The sequence below is a fragment of the Alosa alosa genome, chromosome 1 (assembly GCF_017589495.1).
Source record: "Alosa alosa isolate M-15738 ecotype Scorff River chromosome 1, AALO_Geno_1.1, whole genome shotgun sequence".
NCBI lineage: Eukaryota > Metazoa > Chordata > Actinopteri > Clupeiformes > Clupeidae > Alosa > Alosa alosa.
Genome location: NC_063189.1, coordinates 12487677 through 12500406, shown reverse-complemented (window position 1 = coordinate 12500406; position 12730 = coordinate 12487677). Strand labels below are relative to the sequence as shown.

At 46.1% G+C, this 12730-nt stretch overlaps 1 protein-coding gene and 1 long non-coding RNA gene across 2 annotated transcripts in view; one reads left to right on the top strand and one right to left on the bottom strand.

Annotated features, from left to right (window-relative positions):
• The window catches only part of LOC125298220, an 8904-nt gene extending 5179 nt beyond the window's left edge, over positions 1 to 3725 (top strand). The window contains exons 3-4 of the long non-coding RNA XR_007194189.1: positions 3229 to 3421; positions 3643 to 3725. This is a non-coding gene — a long non-coding RNA (uncharacterized LOC125298220). The remainder of the gene's footprint in view (positions 1 to 3228; positions 3422 to 3642) is intronic.
• The window catches only part of lamc1 (laminin, gamma 1), a 48052-nt gene that overhangs the window by 16726 nt on the left and 18596 nt on the right, over positions 1 to 12730 (bottom strand). Inside the window, exons 2-3 of the mRNA XM_048248917.1 lie at positions 3637 to 3941; positions 1 to 113 (exon numbers count right to left, since the gene is read on the bottom strand). The exon at positions 1 to 113 is cut by the window's left edge and continues 18 nt beyond it. Coding sequence (XP_048104874.1) covers positions 1 to 113; positions 3637 to 3941 — 418 coding nt within the window. The remainder of the gene's footprint in view (positions 114 to 3636; positions 3942 to 12730) is intronic.

Below are 12730 nucleotides of genomic sequence, written 5' to 3'. Positions count from 1 at the left end.
TCTGAGATGGCGTAGTAGTAGGACTTGAGGACCTTGGGGTCATTGAACACCTCGTCTCCGAACGTGTTGAGCCTGTTCAGGGTCACCCGGATGTCTGTGGCGGTCACCCATTCCTGTGGAGATTACCAGACGGGAAAATGAGAAATGCACAATAACCCTCAAACCCACTTGGACAAAGGGAATTTAAACAGTTGCCCAATCTCTAAATGTACTGATGCAGCAGGAGAAGAAAAAATGAATGTGACAGGTTAACAAGAGGATAAGTTTGTTTAAACATTCTGTGTCTTTGGGAGTTTTTTACTGGGGTAAACGAGAGGCTAGACTTTGACAAAGGGTAGCTCAACTCCATCTGGTCTCTCTCTGCAGCTGTTTAAAGAAAATAAATACCGCCCACTAATCTAAACCAAACTTATTAGCATCACGTGGGGGTAGCTCTAGCCTGCAGAGGTATGAGGAAAGCGGGCCCATGCTTTGATAAGGTCACAATAAACTAGGAGGAACAAAATGATATTTTATGTCTCCTGAAAAAAATAAAACACATGGAAACATGAACATGCACAGCAGGTATTTTAATCGGGAAAAAGATGGAGAACATTGTGAAAGAGTACTCAATACCTGCGGTTCTGAAGAGCATTTCATACATGCTGAGGTAGCTACAGAAATGCCAGTAAACAAAACCAAAACAAGCACGCCTGCTACTTTTAGAATCTTTCACTTGTTGCCAGCAGACTGGTCCCAACACTGCGGCACAGTGTGAACTCAGGCTGCTGAGTAACTGAGTCATTCTGACACCTCCTCTGTGGCAGGCAGGCGGTGGTGATTCAGGGCCCATTTGGGCAGCAACACCACCACCACCACTCCACCCCACCCCACCCCTTGCAATCCTCAACCACCTCACACTGGCCACTCCGCTCAACCGAAACCAGCTTCCAAGGTCTCTACTGCCATACACAAAAAATGTAATCTTTTTAGAGCAACTGCAAAAAATAAACTGTATATACCCAGGAGATAAATGTTATGAAAGAAGGGCCCTTTCAGAGAATTACGGAAAGCATCTAGGAAAGAACCGATCGTCTGGGCTAAAGAGAGACAGGCATAAAAAGAAAAAGGAGTGAAAGAGGCAGAGAAAGAGAGAACGAGGAAAAGAAGAAAAGCAGCAAAACAAGCCAGAAAAAAAACAAGAGATAGACTGATACAAAGACATAAGACGAGAGATAGACAGAGAGAGATATTGACGGTGTCAGTGTTGGGTGTTGACGGGACAGTGTGTGTGAGAGTGTGTGTGTGTGTGTGTGTGTGTATGTATGCGCATGTGTGTGTGTGTATGCGCATGTGTGTGTGTGGGAGAGACGCAGGAGGGACGCTTCCGAAGAAAAGCAGGCCGAGGATAAGGGGCCCGCACCTCTGGGCTGTGCTCTCCAGCTGTCAAGTCTCCCACAACACACACACACACACTCCAAGACACACACCAGCTGAGTGTTAGCATGTGCCATACACACACAATCACACACTTCACCATCTCGTTTATTACCGGGCATGAGGGCATCCTGGGCCCTCAAGAGATCGAACTCTGTCAAAATACAGAGTTAAGCAGCAGATAGCTGAGCAAACAACGTCCTCGTGGTTACTACAATTAGGACGTGGCTGGAGTGAACTAGTGATTCTCGTGTCCTAGGCCAAGGTTCAGAGTCAACTGTAAGAGCTCAGTCTCAACGACACCACTTCTGAACAGTCTCTCTTACACTAAGAATTTAGAGCAGAGCAATTCTGGGCAAAGCGCCCTGTCTTCACTCAACTAATGCCGCCATTATGGCGCAGGCATTACAGCCATATGACGCCAAAGAAAAGGTATCCATTCCTAAAAAAAGAGGTCTGGGCTTTCGGTATAAATAGCGTTATGCCACATGAGTAAAGTCTAATATGGAAGTATCTGGTAGCAGGGCTAAATCTGTCCGTTTGGTGGAGGTAGAGCGTTACACAGAACAAAAAGTCCGGATATATTCATGTCGGAGAAGGGGAAGACCACGAGGACAAAGTCTGGGGCCTGCCAACTGTGACAGGCAGACGACATGCTGGCAGGAAAAAAGGGAACACACAGAGATGGCCAACAAAACACACTGCACTGAATGCGGTGGGAACGAGTCAACTGAGATGATGTGTCCGTTTCCTACTCCTACTCCAACGTACTAGTACACGGACAAAGCCTGTTCCAAGATACACACAAGCCTAAAAACTGGACAAACTACAAAACCACAAGTGAGGTCCCAAGTGAATTCAAACCCTGCACTGGGGATTTTACGTGCCACAAACTATATCCGTTAGGGGAGTGTTTTTACATTATGCCATGGGGAGAGTCGTTTAGTAGATTTCAGCTGAGCACAGAACAGCAGCATACCAGGTCTCACAGACGTGAAAACATTTTCCCCTGGAAGCTTTAGGACATTCCAGATGGACACAATCCTCTCAGGCCCATTCCAAACTGTACAACACAAGTGGATGTCTAATGGTATAACAACCATAACGCTCTCCCTGTTAATGTCCGATTTCCCCGTTCGCACAGGAATACTCGTTCACGTTTGCTGGCGCCTGTGCTCGAGCAAACAGAGGAGCAGCGCGCACGCGCACACACACACACACACACACACACACACACAGGACAGAGCAGCGCAGCATAGCACAGCACGTGTCCCCAGCTGTGCATCTGGTCGCTGCTGCCAAACACAATCAGTGCCGGAGTGGGAAATCTGGGGGCGTCACCAAGCAACATGTTGCAACTCTTGGCAGAGTCCAGCTCCTCCTGCGCTCCGGACCACCTGGCCTGCCTCAACTTCCCCCTCACACCTCACACGCGCCCCTCAGCGATTCGTTCGACTCAACCCCCCCCACCCGTCCGACCCGGCTTTCCTGTGCGCCGTGACCGGTGCAACAGGAGACCAGCCTCCGTCTCACTCCACCACCCAACCGACCTCTCGTCCTTCCACCCACCGCTTAAATGTAAATCCCTTAACTCCCCTATCAACCAAAACAGAGCATTTAAACCATACTGTACTGTGCACTGGCTGCCTTAGAGAGCATGCTTAGGAGTACACCAGTAACAAGTATTTTTTTTGTTAACTTCTAATAACACTAGTATGGACAAATGCAAAACTCAAATGAATGACTACGACGGTTTATCGGTCATGACATTTCCACGAATAATTAATAATCACGGACCATTTCATTTCACAGGTCTGAAACACTTGCACTGTTCATTTGCTGAAATGCCGCAGCATTCCTATGCTACAGTTCCCCACAGGCTTAAATCATTTGCGTCGGTTCTGGCAAGTCAGCTGAGAAAAACTGCACTATGGGAAACACATGGTGCGACACATCTGGAGACAGGTCACGGCGTCCACCTGCATGTGCAGAATCTCTGTCCAAGGTATGTCTATCACCATCTCGAAGCTGTAAATTCAGCTCCAGTCTGACAGCACGCTTGGACAAGGCACATGTAGGGAGTGGAAAACGCTGCCAAGAATTCACCAAACATGCAAACACTAGAGAGCCAGACAGGAGGGGAGGGAGGGAGGGAGAGGCAGTGGAAAGATGTTGGGTGTTAGGTGGTCTAATTCTTAGAATTTGTATTTTGTTATTTACCTGCAGGGTGGGGCTGTTATCGAAGTTGTATGCACTGGGGCGTCCCTCGAGCGTGGAGAAGGCCACGTTTCCTCCGGTGAGGGGGGAGATGTCGCTGAACTCGTCTGTGCAGAGGGCCTGCTGCTCGTCCTCGCCGGTGCGGATGAAGCCGCGGTTCATCTTGCTGTAGGTCTTCTGGCAGGAGCCGCTGTAGTACTGGTATGGGACCCATGGCCCATCCTCACTGGTGCGCTTGTAGATGGCGAAGCTCTCCGGGCGGCTGGTGTGGAACTTGAGGCGCACATAGGTGATGTCAAAGGACTTGCCTGGAGACACAAAATATCAGATATGAGACAATGCACATGCACAGACGATGCTGGGGAACAGCAAGTTTCATCTGAACTTTTACTAAGCTTGCTGATGTAGAGGACCGCACAGAGAGTAAGTCAATGAATCCTGGCTTTCGGAAACGCTGCACAAGGCAAAGAGGAGTTCCCTCCACTGAGCCATGAAGCTCAGTCACACCATGCTTTCCACATAGACATGTGATATATCTAAAAGGACATTTTATGTGTGTGTTCATTAGTATGACAAGACACCATTTAATACAGAAATAGTATGGTGACATAACTTTTGGCAGGACCTAGTCAAAGAATGTCCTGTTATGAAATATATGAAAATAGCAGAGACCTTCCAGATAATAAGACGCAAACTTTCTGTGACCCTGGTACAGTATGTTGTGGGATAAGAGGAGGCTGAGGCATATGCGAGATAAAATCGGGACGCACATATAGGGTGGTATATAAGATCAGATGGACATGCATTTGCACACCTTTGTAAACCATACTAACTTGTGCATGCAGTAAAGATTACACAGAGGAAAGGGTGAGGGAGGAAGCTCACTAGACAGGACATGACTGGGAGGCACGTCAACACGAGATGCCAGAAATCACTTCAAGATTTATAGCAACATTTTGCTCAATCCCCACATAAATCCCTCTTAATTGGTTTCTAAGTACTAACCCCAGCCCACCCACGGCATGAACAATGTTGCAACAATAGAGAACAAACACATTTTTAACATAGCCTACAATAAAATAAAAATAAATAAATAAATAAATAAATAAATAAATAAATAATTAATTAATTATATATATCAAAAGGATCAACTGCTGTATTTTTCTCTGAAGTGGGTGGGGTGGCCCTAGTGGTGGAAGGGAATAACTGCAGATGTGAAGAGCGAATCGCTTTGCCACTAAGACATGAGTTTCTCAAGGTTTTCCACGGTCCTGCAGTAAGAATACTGTGCTTGTCCAAACATATTTTGCAAGCCTGAGCAGGCTAGGTGTGCTTGGAGAGGGGGGGACAGGAACAGCAGACCATATCTGCATAGGCCCCGGGAAATCTTACCAAGACACGTCATATATTTTGTGAAAAGAAAATGCCACCATCTTTCAACGGGGCGACAAGGGGACAGTTGTTTGCTTAAGCAAAGAATTTCTTCTCTAAACAGATCAGGAGAAAAGCTAAAGTGGCCCCATTGTGAGCAGAGCCCACAGTTACGGTTAAGTTCAGATAACATAGACAAACTGTGAAGCCCTATGGTTAGCTACGGTCTAAGCTTGTAGGCTAGTTAGACACCAAACAGTCTTAGCAAAGCGAGTGATTTGCTGTGCAAAGTTTGTTGCCTCCAAACAAGCTTTTCTGTGTGGGGTTTGTTGTTGCCATGGTAGTGAACTTGCCAGGCTCTCAAGAGCCTGAAACATCTAGCCGTCAAGGTCAAAGTTCAACTAAAGGAAGAGAATTTTTTTACAACAGGGTGTGGGTAGATTTCAACCCAGAGACAGAGCAAACAGCATGCCTGAGTGAAGGTCCAAATCAAAAGGCAAACAAATCTGATGAGCTTATTAAATCTGCTTAAAGAAAAGGGGCTTCAAACAATACAAAAGTATTTTGTATTCTTCTTTCCAGTCTTCCCAGACGGTAATGGCTTTAGCCTCAAGCTAATTCAGACAGTAGGAGGTAGGGAGATTACACATGGCCCTAAAATGTGAGTTCACCGTCATGTCACACAAAATATATCTCAAACTGTGTCTCAGAACAAGGAGGTCAGAGAGACCTGTTCCTACGTGAACAGAAAAAAAAAAAAAAAGACAGAAAACACATACAGTGAAGGTTTTGTGTTAAGGGACACTACTTCAGACAGTTTTCTGTTTGGAAGACCATGACTGCTGGCTGCAGTGCAACATAAACACTTAAGAAGAGCAAAATAGTAATGCCAAGTTCCAAATGACTGCATCTAAAACAGAAAAAAAAAATCAAGTCTATGATTACTAAATGTGTGCGCAACCACCACTATCTTTTAAAGCAGGCTGAGATGGATATGCCGTCACCTTGTTTAGCTTGTGAGTCAACGTCTGTCTGTAGACTGGGGTGTGGAGGACAATGCTGTGCACGGAGCATGATCCAGAGTATGCACATACCACGGGACAGACAAACGATTTTAGTCGAACCACAGGATGGGACAAATATAACATGAAAGTGTTTTCTTTACTGATGATGTAGAAGAACAGAACAGGGGCAGATGGAGGGTTGTGAATTCAACTCCACAGGTGTTCATAAGCACTTTCTTTTAACCAAGCAATTTCACGGCACACTTAATTCGACTGGGTCACACCTTCTAAATCCTGTTTGCTGCACAGACAACCCTCTGCAATTACAAGTGATAACAATGATGACATCACTGGAAAACTGCTAGACTACTCCATACTCTTGGCTAGTTCAGTTAGCAGTACCTGAAGGTCAACACCAACCATTCAAATGGCTCGCTAAAATAAAGTGTTACACTAACCAGCTGAAGAGGCTTCAGTTGGAATGTGTGCTTGCCAAAGGCAGAGGGTTTCTGTCTACTGGAGGGCTATCCTTTGGGAACAGACTCTGTCATTGATATTTCATTTCAGAGGCCACCCCCGCATCCTCACAAAACAAGACAAACAGCATCTGTTGGCACGATGATGAGGAGAGCAGGGCACACACACACACACACAAACACACACAGTCCCTTCATGGCTGGAACATGGTGAAGCTCTGAGGGAGAGCACACAAAGAGCACTTGAAGTGCTGAATACAGGTGCTCAGTGGAGCATCACGAGTTCAATGCCATGTCTGCGCCTGTGCTAGTGACAGCACGGAGCCATGGGTCAGGGGCCAGTGGAAACACTGGGCCACCTCTGAGGCACGGCAGTCATGGGATCCTTACTCCACTTTAAAAGGCTGGAGAAAAAAATAACATTGGACTCGGTCAGAGAGTGGAGGGCACATATTGGAACTGCAATGTAGTCATTGGACATCGACTTTGTGAGATTGGGGGGGGGGGGGGGGATTGTGCAAGAGTTGTTGGAGGAATTGGTGGAGGACTTGAAACTGCTTCAGTATCTATAGCCTATGGGGACATACTTCAGCAGTATGGTGAGTGATGCAATGCGAAAGGGAATGCCACACTGCCAAAACGCATCAGCTGGGGGATTTCTGACTGTCTTCGCCGTCTGGTCATCCAGCAAGAGCATTGGACATCCTGTTTGCGCCCAGAACAACATCCTTTGGGTCAACCGAGTGACCTCAGAGTCGGGTTAGCTAAAGTATGGGAAGCGATGCAGTCATGTTCCTGCAGCTGTGAGAAAAGCCGCCACAGGTGTCCTGAAGACCAACAAAGTTGTACATGGAACAGACCATGAGAACCCGGCTTGCAATTACATCAGCCTGGTCTCACGGCATCTTCTCCAGAGAGGCATCTGCATTTCACTGTAAATGACCAAATTCACTCAGGCCACATGTAAGACCGCTGTGAGAACTTAACCCAATTGCGACAAGCGCAGATTTGTAAGGGTGGGGGTTTGGGAGCTTTGTAGGCTACGGCGTGGCAGAAGAGGACAACAGCTGTATGAGACCAGAGCAGCAGGAGTTTCCTTCAATAACATCACAGTTTTACCACATGAGAACATTCACAGTTGGAAGTTGAGGTAGATAATCCAGACAGTCTCGGGTTGAGAGGGTGGGAAAGGGTGGAAGGTAAAAAAAAAAAGCTTCCAAACTGTTGATGCCCATTTATTTTCAATTTAAAGCCCATTGTGAAAACTCAGAGAAGTCAATTGAGAGTGGGTCTGTTTTGAGCCCCATGAAGGATCGTAAATCCATGGCTTTAGCCTTCAAGTCCTGGGCAGCCCCAGAGCACACAGCCAAAAGGAATTCCGTCACTCCTTCCAGAACAATCCACCACCATTTATGAGACAAAGTATTTACCAATTCATGTCACAAAAAGCTGAATGGACTGCCCAAATGATGAGACTACTCACACAGAAGGCACATTTGAGTAAAAGTTTGTCTTGATGCAGTGAATTAAATATACACATCATATTTAGGCTGCATTCACTCAGTACAGTGACTGCAATCCATTTTTTTTTACATGAATATAGTACTTAACATACAAAAACCCTTCACATTTGCCAAAACCTCCCACAGAGATTTCTTATCAAAACTTTAAAGTCAAGTTGTTGTGTTGTTGGCTAAAACGACACACTGGTGCACATACGGCACCACGCCTGCCCTCTGTAATTCAACCGCATTTGAGACAAGGATTCCCTAAAGTGTGATCCTGTGTGTGTGTGTGTGTGTGCGTGCGCACGCGTGTGTGTGTGTGTGTGTGTGGTGTGTGTCCACAGTTGAGCACCTGCCAACTTCAGGCACTCTCTGAAGAACAGGACAAGAAAAGAGTGGGGGGTGACAGTGGGGGAGGGGTAAACTGGCTGGAATGCATTTCCATACAGCACTGTGACGCCAGTGGGGGTGGGGGGCAGCCAGAGGAAGAGAGGGAGGGAGGGAGAAAGAAAGAGAGGAGTAGGAGAGTGAAGAGAAAGAGAGAGAGAAAGAGAGAGATAGAGATAGAGAGATGGAGGTAACTTCAAAGAATGGTAGGGAAGGCAAAAGACAGACTGAAGACAGACAAGCGAGGGGCGAGTGAAGAAGGGAGACTACAAAAGCCAGAGGGACGTCGGCAGACAGTGGGCAAGAAAAGGAACAAAGGGTCAGCTAATGAGAGGGGCACTGCAGGAGAGGGAGAGAAGCTGGGAGTGTCCAGACCTGCTTAACACTTCCAACTCCAATCCACCTTCACTATTCTCCAGCTCAGGGTGGCTCTAGAGGGGCCTTTTTTTAAATCATCTCTTTTGATTGCCTAGTCTTTCAATACAAAATATATGTTTGAGGTAACGGGAGAATCCATACATGTCCCTATTTCAACCAAATGTTTCCCACCTAAGCACCACATTGTGGGTTTTTTCTCAGCTTAACTGGTCATTATGGAACCCAAGTTGTGTGTTCGCGCTGCATGCCAGGGCATGTGTGGTTACCATAAACACAGGGTCTTTCAAACCAACCCCATCTCCGCCTGGTGCTTTAAACAAGGGAGGGAGAAAGAGCTGTCGAGTGAAGGCATTTGGAGACGTTTCACACAAGGGGTTTCAGATGTACATTTCTGGTCTCTTGTTACCCCTCATCACTTCAGAGCGAATCACGGTGGCCTCGACGAGTGTCTCCTTCAAGGAAAAATGATCATTTGTGAGCTACAGAGAGAGCAGTGGCAGCCACTCAGACTACTCTTCATCAAAACAAACCCCATCATTCTCAATATGTTGAGTGAACGGGAGAGTAAAACAGCCTGTACTCATTTCTCTCCAGAAGCGGGCCGTTCTTTGCTGAGAGAAGTGAAGGAGAGAGGGAGAAGGAGACAGAGGAGAGGGAGAGAGGGCCGAAGAAAAAAAAAAATGGAGAGAGAGAGAGAGAGAGAGAGAGAGAGAGAGAGAGAGAGAGGGAGGGAGAGAGAGAGAGAAAGAAAAAGAGAGAGAAAAAGAAAAAGAGAGAAAGAAAGAGAACGAGAGGAAACAGCCTTGAGAACAAAACTGATTAGGACTCGGCCAAGAGGGAGGCTACCGCCCACATGTCCACCCTGAGGATTTGAAGTGTGAGTGAGGCCCCCTGATCAGTCAACAGAGACAGGCTTGTCCTTGAGCCTTTTTATGTGTGACCTGACTGATAAACTCCCTCTGACATGTTCATTGCCAGATTACGGTGTCCATTGTGTTCCACTTCGACACTGCTACCAGTCACTGATTAAAGGATTTTGCAGCTCTTAAAAGGACCTTAAACGACAAACATGAGAACAAGGTGTAGGGAACCGTCAGTGTGGCACCGAGGCCATTTCCCAGACAGCGCTTTAATAAAATTCCTTCCATTTCCAAAATATTTATCAAGGTGCCTCTAAATAAGGTGACTGAAAAAAAGATGTGGTCCCCTCCACACCAAAATGGATGACAGCTTATGGCGGTTTGACCATAACTACAATTTGTGCAAAAATGGTGTGTGCAACAGACGCTAGGAAAACAAATTGTACCTTTATTTTTGATGGCTGAAATGTGAGTTGGACAAAGGTTCAGAATTTCTAAATAAATAATAATTTAAATAAATAAATTCAGTTCTAAATCATTTCTAAATAAATGGAACAAAGCATAAGCTTTTCTTGTGAAGTTGCAGGAGGACTAACTATTGATGGACTGCGCCAAGACGCGTGTCCTCATTACAAAGTGCCGAAGTAGCACGGGAGACTGAGAAAGGAATTCAGGCCACAGTTTAAAGGTGAGGTCTAGTACTTTGACTTTTAAATTCCTTTGAAAACTGACATTCCAGAGCATGAAAAAACAGGCAGCAGATTTTACTGTTAGCTATTAGTTGAATTTACACTTTTCTGCAACCTTTGAGTTTATCTTTATCTCAGTTACCTGAGGATAAACAAGGTCCAGCCTTAGGGTGACATCTTTGACATGTAAAAATATTAACATACAGGTATACATTAAACAAACCCAGTTCAGAAAATGGGAAGTTCTTAACACCAATAAATTGGTTTCGAGTCCTTTACAAATAATAAAACAAAACACTAAACATTTGGACTCAAACATTTGGATGATGGCCAAATATACCGTCAGCAGACTGTTAGCTGTACTCCTTTGGGAAGAGGTGAGAAACCAACAGGTTTTAGGGACCTGAGGGCACCCATTCTGATCAGGCGCAAGATCTGTGGTGTGTCTGTCTCTCCCGCGAGAACTTCTCTCAGGCTCCGTCCTGAGTCCCCCTCCAGCCCCATATCACCCCCAACCCCCACCCCCCACCCTATGGCCCCTCTCCCCAGGAATCCTCCACTTCCCAGCTCTGTCATTAAGTACGCACACAGGTGACGAGCCCCATTTATTTACCGCCCAGGCCACCCCCCCACACTGCTGGCAATGTGGCTGCATTATTCTTTGCCGTTCCAAGAATAGCTCATCTTAATTAAACACAAATGTGAAGCACGAAGTTATGCCTTCCGGGAGAGGAAAAGTGAAGAGACGTACGGGATTTGCATTACTTTGGTGACAACAAAGTCATTAAAACAAAAAAATATATTTCTTCTGTGATCAACATGAAGTTTCTCAACGTAAACTCCAAAAGGACAAGACCATTTTAGACCTGTTATCTGCTCAGAAAATGGCTATACGGAGACACTTGTACTCTGCTCTACTGTTGCAACTCTTTAAGGTATGTCCATGTTTCCCTTTTCACAGAGAGCTGTGCATAGGCTGAAGCAACTTGCTTAGGGCCTCAAGCTGCATTCCTTCCTCACTGTTCCTTCCTTTTGGCCTTGGGACTGACAGAGGAGTCACCCAGGAAAGCGGGGGATTAGGGGGTGCCGTGGGACAAGGGATGGAGCAGTAGGGGAGGCTGGGGGGTTTAATGCCCAAGGGAAGGCCTCAACCCAAAGCTGCTGCCCAATTAAAATTTCCTCCCATGACTTCATCACATTCCTCCCTAGGGGGATGAACAATGCTGGCTTTGACTTTTTAACGTGTGGGTAATGGGTATGACCATTTTTCACTCCCCCCCTCCAGTACAGTTTTTCACCATCTGCCCCAGTGTCTTCTGGGAGATATAAAGAACATCTGTTTGACCACTCACTCCCACAGCAAGCTGACAGGGAGAGCATACCGAGACATCAGGTGGTGCGGAAGGAATACCATGAACCAAATGTTTCTTGCAATCGTGCACTTCGCCTTGGTTTACTTTAGGCTGATGAACTGTAAACCGATCCAAACAGTCTGTGAGAATTAATACAAGTCAACTAGTGATGTATTACTAATTAAGAAATCCACTTTGTCGCTGTCCAATTGGTTTCGTTGCTTTTCAACAGACACAGACACAAATCACAGTTAAACTGCTTGCATAGTACATTCTCATAAGCGTTTTTATGGCCAATTAGAGCGAACCCATATTTGGCACGACGGTTTGGCATGGTGTCTTTTCACCTTTTCTCATTAGCCAGTTAAAATACAGCCTCCAAGCAACAGACGTGCCTGACAAGGCAGCCAAGCAAGGCTGATGCCTCCTAAAAACATGTCTGAGAGTGAGTCACTCACCTCTGATTAAACAGGTACTGCCAAAAGCACACTGCACCAAGTGTGTGTGTGTGTGTGTGTGTGTGTGTGTGTGTGTGTGTGTGTGTGTGTGTGTCTGCGGGGAATTCAGGAGGTGACATTTTATAAAAAACCTGACACATATGAAATTCAAAGCAAATTGAGAGATTTATTTAGTGTGTGTGTGTGTGTGGGGGGGCATTACAATGGAGGAATGTAAGGAATGCACTGAAGCTTGTCGTCAGAGAGAGAGAGAGAGAGAGAGAGAGAGAGAGAGAGAGAGAGAGAGAGAGAGAGAGAGAGAGAGAGAGAGAGAGAGAGAGAAAGAAAAAGAGAGAGAAAGAGAGAGACTGGAGGCTGATGGCTGCTTACGAACCATCACGGGCTGACAGTCTGTCAAATGAGGTCTAAAAGAATTTGAAGTGGGAAGAAGATTTTGAAAAATGAGAGCAGGTCCCTCCCCCCTTCTAACTCTAAGTGGTGCAGTTCCGCCTCCAGCTGGAGTGTCTCCACAAGAACGCCTTTCCCAGCCAAACCTCCCGACTCGTCGAAGTCACGTTACCAATTTGTATGTCTGCCAGCCATAGAACAGTCACTGACACCCAGCGCTAGTTACGCAT